The following is a 25,457-nucleotide window of genomic DNA, read 5'->3' as shown; positions in this document are numbered from 1 at the left end:
CATCTCAAATTCCCCGCAAACTCATCCCTTTCACCAACGAGTGGTGCCAAATAAGTGAAGTATCCCCAATAACTGGGCTCTGTTTCCAACGACTGTGGCATATCCTAGCATTTGTTGTTCAGGGCTGTCGTGCACTCGAGATGTCGGAATTCGTAAGGCCGCTGTCCGTGGATCTACGCATGAACGTCTGGTCATTATGCTCTATAGCTTTACTTGCCCACGCGCAGGCAGCGTCCGCAATACAGATCTATACGCCAGAGACTCTGCCAACAGATCTCTCGTCGAGTTGTGCGGACGCTCTAACTGCTGATGTTGCTGCGTGCCCCCTCTTCGCCACCAAGCTACGATATGGCTTCTTTTATCCAGAGTCCAGGCTGAAGTCAACCTGCACCCCAGAATGCAGCACTGCACTTCAGACATACGAAGAGGGCGTGGTCTTGTCTTGCTCTAACGATACCTGGCTCGCATATGAAGACGACGAGGAAAACCTCCCAGTTACCTTCATCCCCAATGTGATGCGGTATCTGTACGAGCTAACTTGCATCCAAGACGATGGGAGGTTCTGCAATGTCATTGCCGGAATGAATGCGGCTATGGCAGATCCTGGTGGTATATATTTCCTCCTACCGGACTCAAGTCCTCTTTGATGTTTGAATAATAATCAGGACTTTGCTCGGACAGCTGGCGAATCGGGTTGGCTGGGCGACGTCGCGAATGGGACAGGTGCCCCGGAATGTGACTTGTGCTTTATCAAGAGCTTGCGGATGCAAGCTGGATCGCCGTACTACGACGGTCCCGAAGTTGCAAGCCAGTCGATCTATGAGTCTAAGACTTCCAGTTGCGGTATTGCTGACATGCCGCGAACAACGTGGGCCATGCCAACGACTGTGTATGTGAAACCAACCTTCGCGACGGCCAACCCTCTGGTATGATTATAAACACGATGACTCTCCTGCTTACAAGGTGCAGATCCGACCTACCTCAGCCAACTCCGCCTACGTGTGCAGGCAAGACATATCAAATTCAGCCCGGCGATGATTGTCATAGCATATCAACCTCTCAGGGGATTGCTACCTCGTGGCTCCTGTCAGATAATAATCTGGCATCGTTTTGTACAGATTTCCCGACCGAAGGGTCACTGTGCTTAATTAATACCTGTTCGGTTTATACCGTCAAGACCAATGATACCTGCAAGTCAGTTGCGAAAACTTCTAACATCACGGAAGCCCTTCTCATCAGTTGGAATCCTGTAAGTCTTTCTGCACTGACGTGCGACATACGAAAGAGTCTGATCATGATCGTAGGCACTCAGCTCGGGATGTGGAAATATAGGCCGCTATGCAGGAGATCAGCTGTGTATCAGCGTTCCGGGCACGCCCTACCAGGACCCGTCATCGACGGTGCTGGCGCCAACGACCGTGTCCACCCCTGTTCCCATTCCCACCGACGTCGCCCCGGGCGTCAACGAGAGATGCGGGCGCTACTACAAGGTGATGCCTGATGAGTATTGTAACCTCATTGTTTTGCACTTTGGCATCTCGCTAGGGGATTTCCGCTTCCTAAATCCCGACATCAATGATAACTGCACCAACCTGTTCGCGAACGAGAGTTACTGCGTCCTGCCGGTCGGGGACAGTGAGTTTTTCTTTTCCTCAACTTCTACAGCTAATCCACTCATGTACCACTCCGTGACTTTAATTATCCATCATGCTTACTCCCATATTCCTCTCGAAAGTAAACACCTATCCTGGCCGCCCGGGTGCGACTACTAAGCCCCCTACGACGACGAGGCCCTTCACGTCCATCCTCTCGCTCGACCCGACCACGTCCTCCCCGCCAATAGTGACGCCCACGGGGCTTCCCCTGGCACCTAACACGCGAGGGGACTGCTCGCGCTATTTCGACGGCACGCAGATGCTGAGCGCGAACATTACGGCGACGTCGTTCGCCAACGCGTGCGAGTTCGCCGCTGCTCTCTGGGCCGTCTCACTCGACGACCTCATGCTTTGGAACCCGGACCTGGGCGATCTCGCGAGCGGCGAGTGCAACATGGATCCCGAGCTACGGTATTGCGGCAAGAACCTCTTCGCCGATCCGCCTCCTGACCCCGTGGGTCCTGACTACGACCTCGAGATCAGGGTTGGTTACTTTGCTTCGTATATCAGATGCCGTTCGAGAATATCATGCTAACTTCACATGATTACAGGACGGCGCGATCGCAGACTGCACACAATACGGGGACGCGTATCCGGACTGGGACTGGTAAGGAATCGCTCCTCTACGCTATGCCCCTTGGATTAAATGACTACCTTATATACTGACCACTGTATCAGTAACGATATCCTAGCAAATTATGAATTAACTATCGCGCAATTCTTCGAATACAATCCGGAAGTAGGAGAGGATTGCGGCAATCTGTGGCCGGGTGAGCCAACAACCATTCCTCTTCCTCCCCCTCTCCTCCCAATTTTCTCATCGATGCGTCTTGCATCATCCGCACCCTTGCCAATTACCACACGTGCTAACTCGCGCTCTCTCTCCCTCGCGCAGGTTACGCCTACTGCATCCGCGCAGGCGACTACGTCGCCCCAACCCCGACGTCCAGCCCACCGCCGACGACTCCGACCGGACCCCCCGCGGAGACGCACTCGGGGCAGCCGGCCAACTGCAACCAGTGGCACGTAGTAGAAGACGGGGACGGGTGCGACACGATCGAGGCAGAGTACGGGCTGACGCCGGACCAGTTCTTCGGGTGGAACCCGGCTGTGAGCCGGGACTGTCTGACCAATTTCTGGCTGGGCTACGCGTACTGCGTCGGCGTGTCGTCTTCGCCACCGACCACCACTACCCCGACGAGGACGACTTCTTCGCCGACGCCGACACCGACGACCGCCCCCGCCGTGCCGTCGCCCGTGCAGGACGGCAATGCCGTCGAGAACTGCAACGCGTACGCGCAGGCGCAGGACGAAGACTGGTGCGCGGCCTTCGCCGAGCGCAACGACGTGCGGGAGGTGGACCTGTACGCCTGGAACACGGTTCTTGGCGACAACGGGGAGAACTGCGGCAGTAGTCTCTGGGGCGGATATTGGTATTGTATTGGTATCGCGGCGGCGAGGAAGAAGATGTCTTGATGATATTGGTGATAGTCTGAGCCGCGAGGGCCTATGGGACTGGTCTGACCTGGTAATAGGGATTGGCATATTCATGCTAAGTTAGTAGATACCTGCAACTTCCTAGCTGTGACCATGTACCCCTTATCCACAGAAGCCCTCTCTTATCCCATATAGGACTGGGATTTTTCAACTACCGATATAAAATTATTAAAATAAGTACCTATGATAAACCGAACTGTTGATATGAGAATATAGATAATACAAATTTCTCATTAAATTATTGGTATATTATATTATTAATAGCTTCACGCTGAATATAGTGTCCGGCCGGCCCGCCATAGTTACAGTGGGTTATAGCGTGCGCCTTTGGATTATGTTAGCTGGGTTGACGGCGGCGGTTTAGCTCATTTGGCGCACTGTCGGGGTTAGTAGTTCATTTTCTCCCGAATTCCGGCCTTTATCCGCAATTCTTATAATAAAATATACTCTTCTTATTAAAGTGTTTTAAATTCAATTTACAACCAGGAGCATTAAGGGGAGAGTTGGTAAGGTGCTTAGAAATTTGATAAGACGGCGGGGGAGGGGTGAGTGACTGAGTGGCAATTAAGAGAGTCCCTTGTTAATTCCGTCAGCTATCACTGTTCAGCATCTTCCATCTTACATCGTCAGCTCTCGTTTGATCAACCAATCTCGTCACTTCATCAGGATGAACAAGCTACCACTCGAACTATACGATCGCATCGTTCAATTCGTAGGTAGACGTATAGGTGAAGAATCCCTACCACCTTGGGAGCACGGCACTCTTCCCTTCGCGCTGCCAGCCATCGCGGCTGTGTCACGAAACTTTCAAGAGGCCGTCGAGCGACTCACCTTCCGCAATCTGAGAGTTTCCACCAGCCCCGAGGATCTAGATGTTTTCCGTCGCGCCTTGACGCCACGGCGTCAGCGTAACCTACGGCGTCTCGCCGTCCACCTCTCGATTGACCATCCGATGTCGCGCATAACTAGACCTTACCTAACCAGGAGATTCGCAACGAACCAGGACCGGAGGGTTGTCAATGAAGCAACAACGACTCAGTTGAGAGAATTGTTCAATATCCTCGCAGCGTGGCGTTTGCCGGGACCATCTTTGACTCTGGAGGTAACTGGCCCGCCGCTGTCTTACGAAACAAAAGATAATATATACACAACTTACCTCAGATTCTCCATGCTTGACGTCTCAGGCGACCTAGTAGATTTTCCGCCCTTGCCCATGGTCAAACAGTTATATGTGTACTCTATGTCGTGCCACCTGCACCCTCACTTGGCCGTATCTCTGACAGCTAAAATGCCAAACGTATCTCACGTGGACTGGGATCTATCGACCTGCCACACTATCAGTTTGGGTCTCTATCACTACTTGTCCCGGATCTGGCGAGACGGCCTTGTTCAGAGCATCGAATCGACAACCTTACCGTCGTCCGTCGAGAAGTTCAGCTTCAAGATGTTTGTGCCGGGAACTAGTAGATTCCAGATCTTGCCAAACTTCATCGGGTTGATTTCTTCTCCGGACTCTGTCAGTCTTGCCCTCCGCAAGCTAACGAAGGATTGCGCCGAGGTTTACATCGATGGCTCGATCCACGCCTCGCTCTTCGACCCGCCCGCCGTTCCGGGTACCGCTCCGCATGAAGCGGCGCCGGCCTGGGAAAAAGCCACGCGGCTGGAAGTGAGGGCAAGCATGTGCGGTCCGGACGGGAAGTGGCTTTTCAAGATCGATCCAAACAACGGGACTCCCGGGAACCCTCCCGAAGACCTCGATTTCGACCGTCTGCCTCCGGGCTACGGGACCACCGAGTCGGAGCTGGACGAGGCCGAGGAGTACTGCCTTGAGCACCTGGAGGACATTGCGCCCGAGACGATGGACGGGGGCGACCCGGACGACGGCGAGTTCTTCCGCACCGAAGCCGACGACGGGCCGATGAACGCGCTGCTGGCTGCCTTCGCGCGCGGGTGCGGGCGCGGGAACGCGCCCGCCCTGCGCTCCGCCACCCTCCAGTCCGAGTTCTTCAACATCGACAACTGGCCCTTCCAGGTCACCTGCTACGCCGCGGGCGCGGCGGCCCCGCTGAGGTGGGATGCCGAGTTCGCGGGCGGGGACCGCGACGCCTGGCGCGTCTTCTTCCACGTCGGCGACTGGCGGCCCGCCGAGGAAACGCTGGAGGAGTTCCGCCGGATAGGGCGCGAGCGCGGCGGCCGCGATACCGTCGTGTGCTTCTTGCCCTGGGGGAACTTTCTTGATTGATCAGGTTAGTCAAAATCAAGTGGTTACATACTGGTTCGGTACCCTACCGACGGCAGCAGTGGGAACTGATGAGCCGCATCCCCCGCCACCCCTATGGGCTGGGTAGATGGATAGGTATGGATGGAAGGTGGACCGAAGTCGTCTTCGTACTTCCCGGCCGCAACCTCTCCGACAGATGACGATAGACGGGGAACTCGGATATAAAATTAGAGGTGAATGCTGGATTGGGCATTATCGGGCTCCTGGGATTGGAGGCTGTTCGGCTGCTGAGGTCCTTATAAAAGGGGCCTATTCAGAAGGCCAGGAGGGCAGGCGGGTAGAGTATCGGACACCGAGGTTCAAAGGAAGAGAAAGAGGTACCGGCTCGCAAATGATTCAATGTTGTTACGCAAGAAAAGTTCTTCTCACGTGTGCCAAAGTAGGTAGATATAGATCAGCAGGTAAATCGAAAAGTGACAGAACCTACAGCATCGCGAGAGTTGGATCACGAAACATCATATGGTTATTACAACTAACAACAAATACCCCATGAGCTGAGAGAGCGGGTCATGGGGCTCGAGTACTCCGGTATCATCACGGGCGTAGGCACAGAGGCCCAAAAGCAGGGCTTCCACGTTGGCGACCGCGTCATGGCTCTTCTGCTAACCATTCGCAAGCCGCACGCGGATCTCCTGGCATGGCACCGTTACACATGCCGGAGGCTATGAGCTTCGAGGATGCGGCACCGCTACCAATGGTGTTCAGTACTGCTTACGTCGGTCTTGTCGATACAGCGCGATTCCGGAGGGGTCAAACTCTCCTGATCCACGCAGCTGCCGGGGGCGTCGGGCAGGCAACACTTATGCTGGCTAAGCACTCGGGCGCCGGAGAGATCTACGTCACCGTCGGCTCCCAAGAGAAGCGAGAGTTTATCAAACGTGAGTATGGTATCCCTGGTAAACACATTTTTAGCAATCGCAACGCATCATTTGCCATGGCCATCTTGTCGAAATTGGTAAGAAGGATCTCGAAGGCAACAGTCTACTCGATATGGAGGCATTCTCCCGTGTTGCATCAGACGGCTCTTTAGATATGATGACCCTCCTGAGACATCGTCGAAGCGATATACATCATATCCTCTCCGAAATCTCCCGGCCTGTTCAGGCGCAGGTGCTGGCGCCCGCCCGCCCTGTTATCGCGTACTCGATGTCAGACACTGCCAAAGCGTTCCGTCTTCTACAGACCGGCAATCATACGGGCAAGATTGTACTGTCAACTGGGCCTGGCGACGAGGTTGACGTTCTTCCATGTGTGGCTGCCACTACTCGGCTGAGGTCTGATGTGTCGTATCTACATGTGGGCGGCGCTGGTGGACTAGGACGCTCCATTGCCCACTGGCTCATCGACCACGGGGCTAAAAACTTGACGCTGTTATCACGTAGTGCTGAAAAGAGCAGTGGATTTGTAGCCGAGCTGTGAGAGGCTGGCTGCCGAACTATGGCCGTCAACTGCGACGTTTCGATTGCAGGACACCTCGCCAAGGCGCTTCCGCAGCTGCGAAGAAGAAGGACTGCCACCGGTTCGAGGTGTGATACAAGACGCCACGGTCCTTCGAGACTCCGTCTTCGAGCATATGAGTTTAGCCGATTGGCAGACGAGCGTTCAGCCGAAGCTTTACGGCACTCGAAACCTACACGTGCAGTGGTCCCAACCCGACTCACTCGACTTCATCATGCTTTTGTCCTTTTCGGGTATCCTTGGTGTCGTCGGCTAGACCAACTATACCGCAGACAACGCCTATCAGGACGCAATAGCGCACTGGCGCCAGGCTCGCGGGCTTCCCTGCGTATCGATCGACCTGGGCGCTGTAGCGGGTGTTGGGTATGTGGCTGAGACAGCAGATGCGGCCGATCTCCTGTGTATGACAAATGAGACCTTGATGGTAGTAGAGGCTGCCGTCCAGCAAGCGCTCCAAGCAGCCATCGCCCACCCGATGGATCACCCGCAGATCCTCCTAGGGCTTAATACGGGCCCTGCCCCGCAATGGAACCCGCAGGGCAAGTCGCAGATGTCTCGCGATGCGCGCTCTATGGCGTTGAAATACAGAGACCATTGTAGTCAAGGGTCTGGCTTGCAGAAGGATGCAAGCGCGGATGGGTCGAGGGAGCAGACTCTGTCGCATAAATCAGCGGGTGCAGAATCGCGCGACACTGCGGCAGAGCTCGTCAACGAAGCTATTGCTGCCAAGCTAGCGAGTATCTTCATGCTTCCCGCCAGCGATGTCGACTTAGCGCAGCCCCCAGCACAATGTGGTATCGACTCGCTTGTCGCCGTGGAGCTGCGTAATATGCTTATGTTGCAAGCTGCGGTCGAAGTTTCTTTTACTATCATGCAAAGCGTGTCATTGACAGTTTTGGCATTGGATGTAGTAATGAAAAGTAGGTAAGTATGTGCAACAATTATAAATTAGGCACTTGGATACCTATAGAAAGACAGATATTACCTCCTTTTCTATAGTAACGTTGAGTATCACGATGGGTTATTATATGTTCGTCGTGTTTGAGAAAAATTTAAAATCGGCGGCACATCTTACAGATTCTAAGTTGGCACAATACCTCGTGCCTTACACCTTAGAGGATTGCTGTATTGATATTGTAGAAGGGAAGGATTAAAATTTCCCTGTCATAATACACGATGGGCTGCAATACCCCTTTATTACGTAACCTAACAGTCCACACTCAGAACTGTTAACAAAGAGCCGGGTGTTGCATGTTTTAGTGTATTTGCTAAGTAAAGGAAAAATGTAATAGTCCAAAACGATGCAGAACAGTTCGTCATTAACCTCTTATAATATTTGTTTCCTAACCACTTTCCCAGTGTCACGACCTAATACGACCTTCCCGGAAGGATATAGGGGTCAAAGGTCACGTGATTGAAACAGTGAATCGTGACAGGAAGAGATTGGATTTAGCGATTCACTGGTCAGCGTAAGAGTAGAATGAATATAAGAAGGATGGATTTCCCACTGTATCTAGTTACTCGTTCTTCATGGGTATAAGACAGGTAAGCAAGTAATCAAACACTGGCGACAGAAAGGAGTAGTACCCATAAGTAAGGATAATACGATAATTAATAGAGGAATATCTAAAGATTACTTCCGTAAGATTATAAGGGGAAATCCTTTAAGTTATTCCTTTTGAAGTCCCAATTTTGAAATATATAGCCAACCTATAAGTCACACAGCCAATACTTTTTAACCTAGGCTCATTACGAAGTAATGAGCGAGATCTCGAAGCCCTATAAGACCAATTACCTTCTAAGGTAAGTGTTAATGAATTTTATCAGCTCTACTTCAAGGATTATCTTTAGGTATCGTTCATGGGCATCCTTTATTCCATTATCCGTTGAATTTTCCACTCCCTTGGACTGGTACTCCTCTGTAGCCTCTCGAGGTATTCGCCCCATCAACTATATCGAAGCTTCGCCGGAAAGCTATCCGATTTTAATTATTTTGGTCCCTCTTAATAGATTGGAAAGCATAAGCCTTTATAGTATATAAGCCCAGATTAAGCACCCCCATGATCCCTGCGTGTTGGGTTTTGTCAGAAACCTCCTCTGTGAGAGTTAATAGCCAGAGGTTTCGCCAGGGTTAGATAGTAGCCCCAAATGGTCGGGAGTTAGCTTATACGAGACCGCCCTGTTAGTAGTTGGCCTTTGGCTACAGACAAAGGAAGATCTATGTATGTATACCGCATCCCCTGGAAGGGAGTAGTCAGAGCTCTTCGCGCAACAACGTCGTTATTCCTTAGCCCTTTGGCTCCGCCTCATGACAAATTTTCGCTTTTTGTAAATAGTAACTTCAGCCGGTGTGGCCGAAAACTAGGAAACTGGAACTATGCCGGAGGCTCACCCTTGGCTCAGGTTAAAGTAGCAACAGCTCAGGGGGTTGAAGGTAACTCAGTTTTATTGACAACAATGGTAAATTCTCAGGGCGACTTTCGGGCGATGCATATATTTGTAGCAATATCATGTCTTCTTACCTAATCAACCTTTCCCCGTCAAGTTTAAACCGACATAAGTCTGATACCCTTTACTTTTACCCCTTTTTTATGAAATGAAAACAGTTATATAATGATAGTCATGACTTGGGTTAGATAATGCCTTTCTCGGATCAATTAATTGAATCTATTAACAATATAAAGGCTTGATTGTCCTTCCCCCTTACTTAGTATTTTGAATACTCAAGTTTTCCCTGCGTATCATGAACCACTCAAGGAAAAATCTTAACGAGAACGTTTGGGCCATCTAGGTCAATCATAAGTACCTCCTAACCAATCTATAGGGACGTGTTTAACTCAAGATGTGCGGCTTTTCCTCTGGAAAAGCTGCCCGAGGACGATTATTGTGGCACATAGGTAAATTATTTTCAACAGTTTCCGCGCCTGGGATGAACTTTGACATAGCTAATATCATACCCCATGGTAGTATGGATATCTAATAACTATTCCTAAACACGGCTGATAATGAATTTCTAAAATATAATGGTGAGGAATTCTCTCTGTTAAAGGCAATCATTGCTACCGCTGACGAATGACACCTCTGCAATGGCAGAGTCCAGGCTGACGAAATGAATAGGCTGCTACCTAATTCAGATTGCCATTATCAATCGTTCGTTCGAACATAGATAGACCATGATCTTGGTGTATGTTCCCTTTAAGCTGGTTTACGGTCCGTGATAAGATGCGGTCGCTTGATGCTGTCATGATGCTTCTCTAGCGACTAATCACCGTCAAACCGTTCCGGTTGAGGCTTAATAATGTCTGCTTCGCATGGTGCTAGTTGGATCGCATTGGCTCCTAATACGAATTATAGTTAAGACGTCATAATTATTAGAGAGGAGGATTCAACTTAGAATGAGTCTCTATATATACGTTGGCGTACTATTTACCTACGTAATGGCTTTTATCTAGCCGCGTGTCCCTTGGCTGGAATTAGATTCGCGTTGCGAAACTTGTTTGCTTATCTGGGCTGGATAATGGCTTGTGGGGTTCGTAGACACTAGGCGACTCAGAAATCCTAGCGACTAGGTGAAGGATAAGCATGATGAGGTGGAGGCAGCGAACGCGGGCGGTAATCATGCGTAGGAAGATGTATGGAATGTTAGCGGGGGTTATGTGATCGGATTTTGTCGCATGATTTGGGGATTCTTCCAAGATGGGGAAGTTAGTGAATAGATGTGTTCGGGATGAACGGTTGAAAAGAAGGAATTTGGAGAACCCGTTGCCCCTATCACGTAAAATTCATGGATGTACGAAGTATCGTTGGCCGACTTGGAGAGTGGCTAGCTTGATCAAACGAGACACTCCCTTGCGGCATTTTGTTATTGTACGGGGCTCGTCTTCCCACAATTCAGCGTCGGACCGGGTTTTCACGAAGCATTCTTAACGAGAGGATGTATTAGACGGAGGTGACGCCATCCAAGAAAAAAAAAGCATCTAGTGTTGATATGTTTATATGCGCATAGACATTTAGGTACATGTAAGTGATGTGTCGAATCGTAAGTTTCAGCGTTGCGAGTAATGCATTCGTAATGAGTTTTCAAAGCGCTGACTTGCCCGATCGCTGGATCGTAGGCCACCTGAACTTGGCAGACTTAGACCAGTGGCATCCTTCCGCGCGATGCGTAAATAAACGATGGCTTTTGGATCACCAGTCCCATTACTTGGTTGGGCTCATTTGCCGCATGTCCAGGTGACGGGAGGACAAACGGTGTCAGCCGGTGATACAGAAAGGTATCACTCCGTTGGTTGTTAGGCTGCTCTGCTGCTCTGGCTGTTTGGCTGCTTGGCTGCTGGACAAGGGGGGCTGAGCGCCCTCATTCCTCCTAGTTTCTTCCGTTTCTTCCCAATGCATTTATACCATTTGTAGATACCTATGAGACTCCCCTATCTCATTACCAATGTAGTTCGGTATTCCGGTATTGTGATATTGTGGTATTGTAGCATCGTAGAGATAGCCTTGTCCATGGAAAAGCACGGATAGGAGTGTCTAGACGCAAATGGAATAGCTTCAAATTTTATCGGAGTAATAAATAAAATATGGAATTCCAGTCCGGTCCACTGGGCGTGTACCTGGGTACCTGACTAGCCCCTTTTATTACTGGAAGGCGTGGTCTGCGTGGTCTAGCAGACATCTTGCCGTTGTATGTGGAAAGTATGAAACACGTGACATTTCGGACAATTTACTACCCAGGTGGTTCGTGCACCACCAAACCCAAGTTGGATTCTTTCGCGACGAGCTGGATGTTGAGCCATGACGGGAAGCGGGAAGGAGAGACAGAGCAGCCAGCCCTGGAAGCCGTTTTAAAAAAGATTGTACAGTTTAAGCTGCCCCAAATGATTACCACCAACGAACACAATGGCCGCCCCCGTAATTCATAATTTGGCCTTTCCATCATCGCACCCTCATCTTTGTTTTCCCATTCCCATCCCATGACATTTTAATGCAATCCAAACCATCATCCATCACCACCCAGCATCACCACCATCATCGTGTCATCGCTCTCGCATTTTCGGCCAAGTAGTCCAATCCGCAACCGAGTGCGAGAGAGTGCCAAGTCAGAATCACCACATCACCGCACCGCCATCACCGCCTCAGCCTGCACCGCACCACGCATCTCACAACTCATCCGCATCCGCACCGCCCGACTCAAGGGGGATTGGACTATCTCCGAAAGGGCAAATTGCAAATTGCAACTTGCGACTTGCAAATTGGCAGAGACGCCTCCTGCTCCTGGGCTGTCTGGACCCGTGGATAGGACTCACTTTTTGGGGTCGGATCTCGGTGGATCAGTCTTCACGCTTTGCCAGGTTGATGACTTGACCCAACCTAAACTAAATACAAAGTCTGCAAAGTGCACCATCCCACCAAGAAGGTTTTTTTCTTTCCCCCCAGAAAACAGAAAAGATCACACAACAATCTCACGCTTCCACCAACTCACCAACAAATCTTCCACTTTCTTCCATTTCTCACCACCAGTTTCATCATCACCAACAACAACATCGACACCAATACCAATACAAACATCAAAACCTGCACCACAATATCGACACTTGACCGTCGCGACTTTATTTCTACGAAGCCTCATTTTTATCGTCGCCATGCCTACCCCAAGCAAATCCTCCGCCTCCAACAAGGAGAAGGATCGACGAAAATCCACCGGCAAGACCACGGCTCTCGTCACTTTGCGCGTCCCGTCTCTCAAACTTCGCAAAATCCTCGACCCGTCGTCAATCAAGGAAGAGTCCCCCGTGAAAGAGTCCGATGCCACGTCGGCCACAGCTCCCATCGACCAAACACCAGCCGCGTTGAATGGCGACAATGCCTCCGCGTCGAGTCCTGGCACGCCGGCCCCTGCAGGAACGCCGTCGCAGGTGCCCATGGGACCTCCAACCGAGGCACCCAAGAAGAAGGGCGTAAAGAGAAGTGCCGCTGCTGCAAATGGATCTGACCCGACGGCGAAGATCAGAGGCAAGCCCGGCCCCAAGAAGAAGCCTAGATTGTAAGTTTATATCACTTCATCCCCATGAACCTTGTCTCCCCTTTCCACGATGCCATTGCCGATAAACCTCTTAACCCGCGTTAATTAATACTTATCTGATCACCTACTAATTAGGTCTACTAGGGAGGATGGCACCATCGATCCTAACGGGCGAGCTAACGGAGGCACTTATCACAAACTTGGACCGAAGGCAAACCAAGGCGCTATTAATGCCGGACTCCGCGCGCTCGATCGATCCGGTACGCCCTGCCGGAAGTGGAACCGAGGAGGCTTTAAGTTGAAGAGCTTTACTGGCGTTGTCTGGGAGATTCCTCGTTGGACCGCGCCACCCAAGCCCAAGCCTCAAGCCACTCCTGAGGAACCCGCCACTTCTGCCGAGAGCAGCAACAAGGAGAATAAGGAGGGCAGCCAGATGAAGAGCGAGAACAGCAACAGTCATGCTGATGGCGGCGAACAACGAAGCATCCCGCCCAGTATCAACGCTAGCTCTCCAGCTCCTACCCCTGTTGCCGCTGCCTCATAGGCGATACTACTTACTCTCTCGTTTCTTAAGAGAACCTGTCCTAAGGGCTACATTCTTCTGGCCCTATCGGTGGTCATTTGTATTTCATAGGGGTCTAGTATCGGGTTGAGAGAACAACAAAAAAAGCACGGCGTTGAGGGTTGCGTTGACGATGCCAACTGGGAGTTGATCATGAATCGCATTGCTCTTACCAAGAGATAATGAGGTACTTGCGTCGGACGTCGAATTACTTTCAGCGAAGAGGATACATTGGAGTCACTTCATTATTTGGCGTTAGGGATCGAAGGAGGGTTGTACATTACACATTGCATGCCGGCGTTACGGCCAAAATAGCGGGTGGCATGGATCGAACAGTCGACCATAAAGGAATACACGTGTGCTATATGGATCTTTTTTCTTGGGGCTCAGTTCTAATTTCTACCACTTTGTGCTGTATTATAATCGGTTTAGCGTCCTCGGGGACAGGTCGTTCATGGGTTTCCGGTTCACTTGTCTACAAATCCCCCCGTAGTGTCAATATACTCCAAGGGACTATTGAACATGACACGTTCAACATGATGGCTTCCTATTCTATCGGATGGCCCATTCATCATATATGAAACAGATTTTATACATGTAACATATCACCTTTCATTCATACACATTTTCTTGATATGCAGTACGGGCTGTCTTTTTTGAGCAATTATCTAGGTACAAATTTATTATCCAAATACATACCCATGATCTCAACCTCTTATTATTTCTACCCACCAGGTAGGTAACTTACTTTGATACGAAGATTGTGTAGTAGTCTTGGATTTCCCCTTTTCAATGCAGCCCCGGGTTCATCCGCAAAGTTACAAACATGTAACAAAAGGGACCATTAAATTGGCCCCTCGCCGCCAACTAGAAATGGGTACAATCTGCGCGAAAGATGCAATGTAAGGCAATCTTTGCATCATCTAGACTACCATGACATTCTCAGATGCTGACCACTTGAGAATCTATCTATTGATTATAGACTACAAATGCACGCGTATATGCAAATATCGTATTACTAGCTTCAAAGACATACATATGTATCGAGTCGAGTTGGGCATTGACCTTCGATATCGAAAACACGCGATTCTAGATACGTACCTAACTAGGTACTTTTAGGTGGTAGGGACTTGGCTGCTTGGAGGTAACTCCAGGTTTTAGCTCTACGAAACCGGCACTCATTGGATCCCACTGCTATCGATTGACATTTGATATCCCCACTTACCTACCTCCAAGTAACTTAGGTAACTACGTTCGACGTTATCGGGTCAAAGTCAAGCAACAACTTCCGTGACCTCGTGATTGCCCGATACCTACCTCTCTGCACCATTGACCTTTCCAGGTTCGATTTTCTCCGCAACAACAAATCATCTCTCGACCTACAACTCAACATCATAATTGATGCCCATTTCGGACACGCTCTCCTGCTCGGTGTCATTTAACGAAGCCGTTCCGTCGACTATTCCCCCCGAGTTTCGATCTTGCTCGGCAACTAACTTATACGCATAACCCGGGTACGGGATAAGCTGTAATTCAACGACTAACTCACATCCTTTCCATCGTCACCATCATTTCTCGGACTAAGGCGCCGTTCGCGAATCTTATCCGCCTTATCAAAAAATTCTATACATTGTAATCCTCTAGTTCTTGCTCCTGCGTCTCTTCCGTCGGCCTTACATCAATAAATCGGTGCTCCCAGGGCGACAAAGGGTACCCAGCGAGTTCCGGGTCTTCCTCCAATCCCTCTGGGATCCAGCCAAAACTTAGAGGTTGGCTATGGCCAATCCTTACCAACGAGACTCACCTGGATTGAACCCAGACGTTACTCACACGAGCTTCCTTCCACGATTTAGAAATTACTCGTACGCGTCCGGCATACCTGGAGCCAATGCAAGCTTTGCGCCTGCGTCGCATTCTCCGATCAACCGTCTCTCATACCTCCTCAATCCTTCATACGAACCGGCGTCCGACCTCTATGGAGCGAACCCGACTTCTCAACGTTATGTACAAAACATCGACACGGATATGAATAACGGTAGTGTGGACGGAGGGGTCCCGGCTCTGCAGAGTCGTGACCCGCAATTGCCGTCGTTTTCGAGAGCGTTTGAGAAGTTCACGCAATATGAAGCCGGGGAAGATGTGTGGACGAATGTGTACAAGAAAAACAGTTTCTTCACGCCATCGTACTTGACGGGTTCTAGTTACATACAGAAGTTGGAAGAGGCATACAAGGCGAAGCAAGCGCAGAGAGAGACCCAGCAACAATCAGTGAGTACCTTGCCGGCCGGTATCGCGACGACAGGTTCCCTAGCGAACAAGACGCCAGCATCTCATCTGGGAATGACGTACGACTTGATTGAACGAACACCTGCTATCGAGGACGACCATTCGATACCTCCTTTACCCAGTAGATGGAATAAAGATGACAAGCACGGTGCGTTGGAGGTTATAGCTGATGGTCAAGAAGTCAAGTATGCGGCGAGCCGCAATTCGAGAGAGCAGGATCACGAAACTTGCGCAATACGAGCCGATCACCCAATGCCATGGCAAGCCGGGATATATTATTTTGAGGTCACCCTTCTCTCAAGAAGACGAGATGAGTACGTGACCGACGATGACTCTGATTCAGACGAACCTAACCAGGACATGCCTAGAACTACCGTGTGTATCGGATTCTCGACCAAGAACGTGCCCTTGATGCGACCACCAGGTTGGGAGCCTGAGTCGTGGGGTTACCATGGCGACGATGGCGATGTCTACTCGGGACAGAACGTTGGAAAGCAATACGATGGCGGTTCTTTCGGTCCACAGGACACTATTGGATGTGGTGTTAATTTCCGAACCCGCGAGGCCTTCTTCACCAAGAACGGACAAGATTTTAGTATGTACTTCTACTATTTGCCAGCTTCATGCTTAATGTGGCTCGACTTAGTCCCCTCTCTAACCCCATGTACAGAAACCGCGTTCCGAGACATAAAGGGAGATCTTTATCCCACTATCGGTATGAAGAAGGCTGGAGAGCACATTCGTGTCAACTTTGGCCAAACAAGATTTGTGTTCGACATTGATCACATGGTGAAGGTAATCTCTATGCCAGGCCGGATTTCTGATAAGATATTATATTGGGCACGGCTAATACATATGGTTATATAGAGGGAACAAATGAAAATCAAGCAAGCCATAAAGAGAACAAGGTACAACAATCACTTAAAAACGTACTGTATGGAAGCTAATATTTGGAATTCAGCATCGAGAAGTTGGTATCGCCTCCTATGGGTGAGACGGAGCTCATTCAACAACTGGTAAGTCAATAGGTATTTTGCTGGCGACCTTGCGTCGGCGCTAATTGGGGCATTTCAGGTTCTACAGTTTTTACAGCACGATGGATATGTAGAGACAGCTCGGGCATTTGCCGAGGAGATTCATGCTGAGAAGCAAAATCTACAAATAGACCAACGAATACCGGTCCCAGGTATCAACATTAGAAATGACGAAGATGCCCATTGCAGACAACGTAAGTACGTTCAGTCATTTTAATTCGTCTCCTACTAACATGAACTAGGTATTCGGAGAGCCATTCTTGAAGGTGACATTGAGGAGGCTATCCAGTACACCAAACGCTATTATCCAGGTGTTTTAAAGGACAACGACGATGTATACTTCAAATTGAAGTGTCGGACCTTTATCGAAATGGTGCGGAAGTCCGCTGAACTCGGCAGCCCTAATGCCAAGAAGAGCAACGGTCATTCATTTGACGACATTCCTAACAAGATGGACGTCGACGAGAACGGCTTTTCAGATCAGATGGAGGAAGATGGTCTAGGATCTCAGATAGGGCAGGAGAGCCTTCTTACCAAGACCATAGAGTACGGACAAGCTCTACAAGAGGAATTCAGGAACGACTCGAGACCAGAAATTACCAAGACACTCAATGAGGTTTTCTCGCTTCTAGCCTATCCGAACCCACTCCAGGTAAAGGAGATTGCACCGTTACTTGATCGTAAGGGGAGGGTAGCTGTAGCTGAGGAACTAAACGCCGCCATCCTCTGTGAGTTTTATCATCTACCCCCATCGCAATGATACAAATGGACATGGCTAACAATTCTACTTAGCTTCTTTGGGCAAGTCATCTCGGTCGGCGTTAGAGAATGTATACGGACAAACGAGTGTGTTGCTAGATTACCTTCGCGAGGACGGCGGACCTGGGTCGCTCATCACTATACAATCTCTCATCGATGAGATACCAAAGTCGCAACCATTTTGATCAAAGGCGTAGGTGTCTAAAGACAAGCCTATTACGATGTCTGGGGTCTCCCAAGCCGTCAAAGTCTGCCTTAAGAGCTTAGAAATGGCGAGGGTTATTCCTCACTATCCTCCGCCTTGAGTTCATAAACAGCCATGTCAGAACCGGAGTTACTCGGCTTGTTGATTTCGATTTACCCGGTATACTCTTAGAGCTAGCTTAGCTGTTGTCCTGTTTACATATCGAGGCTCAGTGCTATCCGCCTATTGAGAACACCTCGGTCTACGTCTGCCATAGATCATTAATGAAGGGTCTTTGATGGAAGAATGCGCTGTCTTTTACTTTGTACATGTGGTCGTGAAATTCAACCCTCAACCAAACACTTCCCCTTGAGGGTAAAACTCTGCTCAGCACTAGATCACCTATTGTATTATCGGGCTAGGGATGGCGCCAGTGGTTGGTGGGAAGGCATGCTGATTCTGTTCCTTATGTCTTTTACATGGCGGGGTTGCTCTGTCCCTATGTACGCATTATTCAAGTCTACCTTTACTACCCGCTCTCCCCTTTTTTCTATATCGTGTCTCGCGAGAACTCCGCCACAGATTCCCGCCTCGAATTCCCAGACTCCTCTGCGCATCAAGGTATCAGACCCCCCATAAATTAGCAGTGAAATGGATTAGATAGGATAGATCAAGCCAGAAACCTTATAACCCCTCCCCTTAGAAGTATTATTAGTGCGACTACTAATAAGCCTAACCTAGTCTATCGGAGTTAAGGATAAGTGTACGGATCATTGATAAGAACTAAGAAAGGACAGGGAAGGAAACGGAACGGAAGTGCTGGATCGCTCATTCGATTCTACAATCATGATGGAAAACAATAGATGTAACTACTACCTTCGTACACGAGTAGAAGACTAACCACGCACAATTCGAAATATAAAAAAAGTCAAGGTTCAAAATCTAAATAGATACACACCTTCTGAGTAGTATAACCAGGAGAAAAGGGGGTGAATTTCCACAGCACGCCCAGGAGGATCTAGACCTAGACGCCGGAAGACGGGATTCCAAAACACGCATATGCGTAGAATACCAAAAACAAGAGCCAAAGCAACCCTTATATATCGATCGATCTAACGATATTTTTGCTTCTTTTCTGACTGCAAAACCTACCTAGGTATGCTCCGGTAAAATATGAGCACCTACCTCCAATGCAACCGCTATGCCCCCACGTTAGGTATTGCACCGTACCGTCACCGCCCACCGCCCACCATCGAACAAAGGAAGTCGAACAAAATTTGCATGGTTCACCGGCTAGGAGTCGCATCGCATCGAGATTTTTACTTCTTTCTTTCTATTATGAAGTAGTAACCTGATCTAATCTGGTCTCCTCTTCTTTGTCTCGTTGGGCTGTTCTGCCCTGCCCTGCCCAGCCAATCCGTTCTATCCGGAAAGCAAATAATCAAAAACCATCTGCATGCATGCATCCGTGACCGAGAATAGAAGAGGGAAAACAAATACATGCAATCGGGGCTGCAACCTCCAACTCCCACCCTCGTTATGCGCTGCGATCCAATGCTGCAGCGCATCGATTTCGCGAATCGTATCGTGCTGTGTCCTGCAACTGTAACCAACAACAAACCACTTCCCCTTACCGCCCTTTTGCACGCGAAAAAAATCATTCCGTGAAGTGACGGCGACAGCCACACATTAGGTCAATAGATATTAAACACAGTAGCCTCATCCGGTGTAAATAGCCCCCTCTACGCCCTGCTTCATGTCTTCATCTTCCGTGGAACTCATCCTCGTAAAATAAGCATTGGTGAACAAGTGCCTTGACCGTTTCCCCGGGTTATGCCGATGATAAGGTTCCCTCGCTAGGATTGTTCGCTGTAACGCCGATGTCGTAGTGGGGGAAGAAGGAGGGGTGAACCCGAAAACAAGCCTAACGTCATCATATCATCCATGACTCCAAAACGACGAAGGCCGAATCCGTAAAGGTGAACAAAGAGCAGCCCTAGAGCCATGATCCACCAACTAACCCATCGTGCGAAGGTATTGAGCGAAGCCAACAACTACAGGGATGGGAAGAAGGCGTCGAGTAGAACCTATACTGTAGCGCGAATGTAGACCTCATAAATAGAGAAAGCAGTCGAGTGCACACAAGGAGAGTGAGGAAGGTAGGTGTGAGATTACGAGATCGCTATGCCATCAAGATCTCGCATCAGCACAGCCATCTGGGCTCGCTTTGCAGCTTCGGCCACGAGGTTGAGGTCTCGGATGAAAGCATCTGTGCTTGGTGTCTTCTGTGTCGCCGGAGGAGGCTGCGCAAAACTTTGAGATGTCGAGGTACCAGTTGTCGTCGCAGATGAGAACTGGCTCTGAGACGTATTAGAGGAAGTGGTGGGAGCATCCATATTGCTGTAAAGTTTCGTAGGCGAAGGGAGTGCGGTATAATAGATAAGGCTTGACGACAGCGTCTGCTGCCTCGAGATCACTCTATGAAAGAAAAACTTGGGACTCGGAAGGATGAGTTCGTTTGCAACGCAAACACAAGGCTGGCGCGTATTTATGGTGCCTTCGGCAACCTGCAGATATGCGGAGGACTTGGAAAAGCGTACACAGATCGTGCGCCACTTGATCTCTCGGTCCTTTTATATTCTTGTGATAGCGGAGCACGAGATGGTGCGATGTCGTACGACAGGTGGATTTCCTGCTAACGTATAGAAAGAATGATGCTTGTAAGAGTTTGCGGCGAGAAGGACGAATATGTAAATTGTTGAGGGTGAACTTCTCTTGTGCGATGGTGTTTTGAGGGGAAAAAAGAGTAAAAAGGTTGCGAGGTTTTCGTGGGTTAGTGGTAGACCTTATTAAGGACTAGTCAGTTCACGACCACTGCACAGGTGGTCAGGCTGTCGATCAGGATGCGACGCAGGTTTGCCTTAGCTGCTTAAGGCGGTGACGAAATCTGCAGGAATGAAGGTTGTCAAGTATCGCAATTCCCTTTTGCAGGAGGTAAGCGGGTTAAGTTGGAGAAAGCGTCGATGATTGTCTTCCTTTTCTAATTCTTTTTGTTCTTCAGTTACCTAGTAACGGCAGAAAACGGAAAGGATAGTTAGTTGGCGCGTGGGGATTCTCTTAAGAGCAGCACTAGAACATCAATGATCCGAGGTATTTCAACAAGTGCCTAGCGTGCTAAGTTCAAGGTTGCTGGGTTGCTAGGTATCAAAATGGAGATATCGTGATTATTTGCTTTTTGTCGCCTGATAGCAATAACACGGGTGGAGGGCTGTTACTGTATCGACCCCCAATTCCGAGGTCAATAGATTTAAGACCAGGGGTCCTGACCCAGGCTTAATCTTGGCCGTAAGTGCGTGCAGATTGTCGACTAGGCTAGATCTGGATGAAGGGGTCAATATTGAGTAAACCATCAACCATCCAATATAGATAATAATCACCAAGACGGATGCTGCATATAGGGTCCAGCACAGCAGTCAGGCGAAATCCGATAGAAGTATTTTTGGGATGAAGGTGGTAAAAAAGTAAGTACATAGTAAGCAGATTGAATATATCTGGATGGTGTCTATCGTGACGAGGTATTCCGTGTGTCGGTAACGATTGTGACTCGGTGGAGGGACATGACTCGGCGATACTACACTAGTTGACTAGGTGCTGATGCTTAATTGTTTGCACCAAGCGGAGTCAATACATAGTATCGTGACCCAGGAAACGAGGATGACCTAGATGATTGACCTATTCGTGAACTTGAAGTTGAAGTTGAAATGAAGAAGACGGTAGGATCCACTCAGCCGTCAGATGTCAAATAATACTAGGTAGACTTCGTAAACTGCTGTTCATCGCAGTTACTATATACATCTTACCTAGCTACTTACTATACGGAGTTTTATCCCGGATCTTCTATATTACCTACATATAACCACATTCAGATGATTTCACTCGGTGAGCCAGCTCTTAACAACATCCCGCGCCAAAGGTGAACAATCCCACTAAGCCATCGTGGCGCAAAATACCACGCGCCAGTTAGATCTCGAATGCAACCCCGAAAATGGAACATTTTCAGGTCCCCAGGTCCCCAAGATTCGATCCCCCTCACTGATCTCAGATCCCGTTACTGAGAAGCTACATCATCGTACATCTCAAGGTTATTGGGCGGTAGAACACGTAGAACGTGTATTTGTTGATCTCGTTGACCATGTCCGGAAGCAGTAGAAGTCCATCTTCCGCGACGCTCCGCTCGAAAATAAGGTCTAAAAGTCTATGATGTATTCCGTGAGCGGCAGTCTGCTATATCTGACGTGCTGCAATATAGCCGTTGTTCAATTACCTCATATCAGCTAGCGTCTTCGGTAGTCTCATGAATTCGGATGAGCGGCTCGCGCACCGGCCAAGAACGATGAAGCGATGAAGCGGTTCAGTCCCGTAAAGCTCTAGTCCACCATTATCGCGTCCCCTCGGCTTCGTCGAGATATCTTTCCTCCGGTGGGTAACAGAACTGGAGTGTTCTAGCTCTCGTATTTCCCACGTATATCTCTTGGCGATAAGAGAAATCGACTTCACGAGACGTTTTCAAAGGGGTGCGAGTTCGGAAGAGGTTCGAACTTCACAAACCTCCGTCCCATATATCATATATGATAAGAGAACAATATGCATCGGGCATACAGCTCTTCGGATGGGATGATATGGAACGACCTCAGTTGATGCCCGACCTTGAAAAGTCGAAAGAAGTAACATTGAACTCGGTACGTGTTTCTTGCTCCACATTTTGACAGATTCGCATTCCAGGTAACCCCCCATTGATGCGCCCCCCACGGAGAAGAAAATAGAAATTCACCCCGCAATGCGCCCCAGACTTTTTTGGAGTTTGACTATGACAAAATTAGTCTATGATCTGCATTCTCACGTTCCTTGCTTCTAGGTACGTGAATCCTTCCATGCATTATCTGCATCGTGATTTCGTACCTGAGGTCGATGACCTAAGGTATAGACGGGATGTCGTGCTTTCAAGATGTAGGCTCGATGATTTTATCCAACATACCATCCCCTTTGAGGATCTCCGTAGGATGAGTTGTTATCGGACACCGTAGCTTGGAAAATTTCCATGGTTGCGTGGATGTGACGAAGACGAGGACCCTGAAAATGCCTGCAAACCCCCACAAAATGTCCGAAGCTAACGGAATCTATCGATGCTAGCCCCAAGTAACGCGAATATCTCGGAAAGCCGCTAAATCTTCGGTCGATGCTTAACGATAAGCTTCGAGCTCCGATAATTATTATCGATAAGGGATAAGGATGTCAACTTTTTGGGCTTCACTTCTAAACATGAGGGGCAACTGCGATCAGGAAGACAGCCTTTGAGCCTCGAAAGTCTTTGAAATACATAGTATTCGCATGTTTAGGTTATTATATGGGACATATGAAATAGGGAAAGGGCAGAAAAGATTCCATAAATTTCACCATGTCGCCAGATACACCCAATGCGACAACAAATCAGAAACCATCCAGGACGTCTGGCTGGTTAGCTATACCAGCTCCGCTTGCTCGATTATTCAAGAGGTTCCCTCTCCTCACATATCCTCCCAACGAGCTCCCGGCTCGTTCGCCCAGCGCAAGAGATGTAGCGACTCTGTATGTCTTCATATCAGATCGGGACGCCCTAAACGGCTTGCCAAGCTTCAACCCGAACTGTCTCAAGTGGCAGGTACGTCTCTCACCAACACGATAGCTTGTCTTTACATTCCATAGCTCACCGTCAGCGCAGACCTTCCTCAAAATGGCGGGAGTCGATTTCCGCATAATACCCTCAACCAACCACGCCTCGCCCACCGGCGCATTGCCATTCCTCCTGCCCCCATCCAGCCCAAAGCCCATACCCTCCAGCCAACTCGAACAGTACGCCGCTGAAAACGGCACGGCCAAGACCCCTGACGTCCCGACCCCGAAGCTGGAGGCATACGAAGCGCTCCTCGACGACCGGATACGCAACGCCTGGCTCTACGCGCTATACCTGTCGCGCGCGAACACGGCGCTGCTATCGCGCCTCTACATCACGCCCATTTCCACGTCGCCGATCGTGCGGACGACGACGCTGTACCACCTCCGGAGCGCGGCGGAAGCGGATATACTACGGTCGCTGGGTTCGCCAGTCGTAAGCGCGAGGGCATTGTACGAGGGCGCGAGAGACGCGTTCGAGGCCCTGTCCGCAATCCTGGGCGATGACGACTGGTTCTTCGGGACGATGCAGCCGGGGCTGTTCGACGCGAAGGTGTTTTCGTACACGCACCTGCTGCTCGACGAGAGGCTCGTGTGGGAGGATTGGACGCTGACGGAGATCGTGATGGAGTTCCCGAATCTGGTCGCGCATCGGGATAGGATATTAGAAAGTTGTTGGTGAAGGGGAGGGGGGCTGGGTGTATATATCGCAAGTGGAATATAAAACTTTCGATGAGATGGGACGTTAATTATAAGGTGAATTTACCCCCGGCGATAGGATGAGTGTTGATCTGATCCGATACGCGCATGAAGTCATGAGGCACATGCAATGAAGATAGATATTATACCCGTTTGGGCCCGTGTAGAAAAAAGCTATATACTTGAATGAAGGGTATTATATATCAATATACGCTCATGGACATCTCATAGTCCTCCAAGATACGTCCTTACAGCATCAATCTCCTCCCCTCCCGCTGCTACGGGAACGGAAACGAGACACAACACCAAAAAAAAAACTGTTAAAGGCCCAGCCCGAGGTATTATTTATCGGCTCCTGGCTACTGCGCCCCCGCTATTGGGTATTTCTTTGCCACTCCATTTCAGGCCCCAGGGATTCCATAGCACTGATAGTACTGTATTCTTTCTTCTTCTATTTTTTTCCTTTTTTTTTTTTTTTTTTTTTTTTTTGTAAATGGTAATCCTGAGAGTCGAACCCTGGACCACCCCATTTCAGGGGGGTCTTTTATGGGGGTAAGACGAGGTGTCTGAGGCACATAACCAACTAGACCATTGCCAGCAAGGCCGTTGATATGAATGCCGCCGATGGAAAATTGTGACTTTACTGTGCTATTTAAGCTTTGAGTCGGATGTGGATTGTCTGTTGCCCTGGGTTCCTTCCTTGTTTATCTCGTGGCTGGTCAATGCTCAACTATCAACAATACAGTGTATAAATCACCTCCGTGTAGTAAGAGTGACGGGTGCCTGAAGAACGTATAGAGCAGAAATATCACCATGCGCGGAATATATTAGTCAGGCTGCCTACCGCACAGAACAGGACTATCTCAAGTAAGGGATGGAAATAGGAGCGCGAAATGTGAACAACATCTTACAACATTGGTCGCCCTACTCGAATTTATCTTTGACACGTCCTATCGAATTTCGCCAGAACCATGCAATCTACCTCATATCGACGGGATCATTTGACCAGCCATGTCAAGCCACCATCAAACTTGCGACTCGTGTTAAACCACAGTTGGCCATATGAAGTCCTCGTGACCTCTTCCATATTTGCCAGGAAATATTTAGCATACAATCGCAATGTCGGCTCAGACAATCTAGTCATATCTAACATTCCAACCAAGACGTTCCAACATGAGTATGCCCAGCATGTACAACGTATCACCGTCGACAAGCTCACCAGACTTCAAATACTTCCAATTAGTTCGTACACATCACATCGTCTACGACACGTGTAAAGGACATTTCACAGAGAATGGCTTCCGTCGGTAG

General features: G+C 49.3%; 6 protein-coding genes across 6 annotated transcripts; all 6 read left to right on the top strand.

Moving 5' to 3' along the window:
• Nucleotides 1–140: 140 nt before the first annotated feature.
• F4807DRAFT_465820 (uncharacterized protein) lies at nucleotides 141–3,131 on the top strand (the record flags this gene model as incomplete). Its single annotated transcript, XM_048002326.1, has 8 exons — nucleotides 141–609; nucleotides 682–889; nucleotides 970–1,249; nucleotides 1,305–1,635; nucleotides 1,736–2,139; nucleotides 2,207–2,262; nucleotides 2,334–2,425; nucleotides 2,551–3,131. 8 exons carry the CDS (start codon nucleotides 141–143, stop codon nucleotides 3,129–3,131), a joined length of 2,421 nt encoding a protein of 806 aa, XP_047848833.1.
• Nucleotides 3,132–3,475: 344 nt separating this feature from the next.
• On the top strand, nucleotides 3,476–5,917 carry F4807DRAFT_354548 (uncharacterized protein). Its single transcript, XM_047995498.1, has one exon. It carries the CDS (start codon nucleotides 3,820–3,822, stop codon nucleotides 5,392–5,394), a length of 1,575 nt encoding a protein of 524 aa, XP_047848832.1. The 5' UTR covers nucleotides 3,476–3,819; the 3' UTR covers nucleotides 5,395–5,917.
• Nucleotides 5,918–6,085: 168 nt separating this feature from the next.
• Nucleotides 6,086–7,819, top strand: F4807DRAFT_454764 (putative polyketide synthase; the record flags this gene model as incomplete). Its single annotated transcript, XM_048000623.1, has 5 exons — nucleotides 6,086–6,137; nucleotides 6,207–6,378; nucleotides 6,414–6,848; nucleotides 7,033–7,133; nucleotides 7,164–7,819. 5 exons carry the CDS (start codon nucleotides 6,086–6,088, stop codon nucleotides 7,817–7,819), a joined length of 1,416 nt encoding a protein of 471 aa, XP_047848831.1.
• Nucleotides 7,820–12,200: 4,381 nt separating this feature from the next.
• On the top strand, nucleotides 12,201–13,557 carry F4807DRAFT_354436 (DUF1711-domain-containing protein). Its single transcript, XM_047995497.1, has 2 exons — nucleotides 12,201–12,934; nucleotides 13,058–13,557. Exons 1-2 carry the CDS (start codon nucleotides 12,534–12,536, stop codon nucleotides 13,455–13,457), a joined length of 801 nt encoding a protein of 266 aa, XP_047848830.1. The 5' UTR covers nucleotides 12,201–12,533; the 3' UTR covers nucleotides 13,458–13,557.
• A 1,366-nt stretch (nucleotides 13,558–14,923) lies between these two features.
• On the top strand, nucleotides 14,924–17,892 carry F4807DRAFT_354270 (SPRY domain-containing protein). The gene is made up of 8 exons (XM_047995496.1): nucleotides 14,924–16,075; nucleotides 16,130–16,356; nucleotides 16,432–16,556; nucleotides 16,629–16,669; nucleotides 16,723–16,777; nucleotides 16,836–16,989; nucleotides 17,038–17,523; nucleotides 17,588–17,892. Exons 1-8 carry the CDS (start codon nucleotides 15,252–15,254, stop codon nucleotides 17,737–17,739), a joined length of 2,064 nt encoding a protein of 687 aa, XP_047848829.1. The 5' UTR covers nucleotides 14,924–15,251; the 3' UTR covers nucleotides 17,740–17,892.
• A 5,301-nt stretch (nucleotides 17,893–23,193) lies between these two features.
• F4807DRAFT_465814 (uncharacterized protein) lies at nucleotides 23,194–24,129 on the top strand (the record flags this gene model as incomplete). The annotated part of the gene is made up of 2 exons (XM_048002325.1): nucleotides 23,194–23,436; nucleotides 23,497–24,129. The coding sequence occupies 2 exons, from the start codon at nucleotides 23,194–23,196 to the stop codon at nucleotides 24,127–24,129; spliced, it is 876 nt and encodes a 291-aa protein (XP_047848828.1).
• Nucleotides 24,130–25,457: the final 1,328 nt, after the last annotated feature.

Source organism: Annulohypoxylon truncatum (genome assembly GCF_022578515.1).
Source record: "Annulohypoxylon truncatum strain CBS 140777 unplaced genomic scaffold F4807scaffold_60, whole genome shotgun sequence".
NCBI lineage: Eukaryota > Fungi > Ascomycota > Sordariomycetes > Xylariales > Hypoxylaceae > Annulohypoxylon > Annulohypoxylon truncatum.
This window is presented reverse-complemented; position numbering and strand designations above follow the sequence as displayed.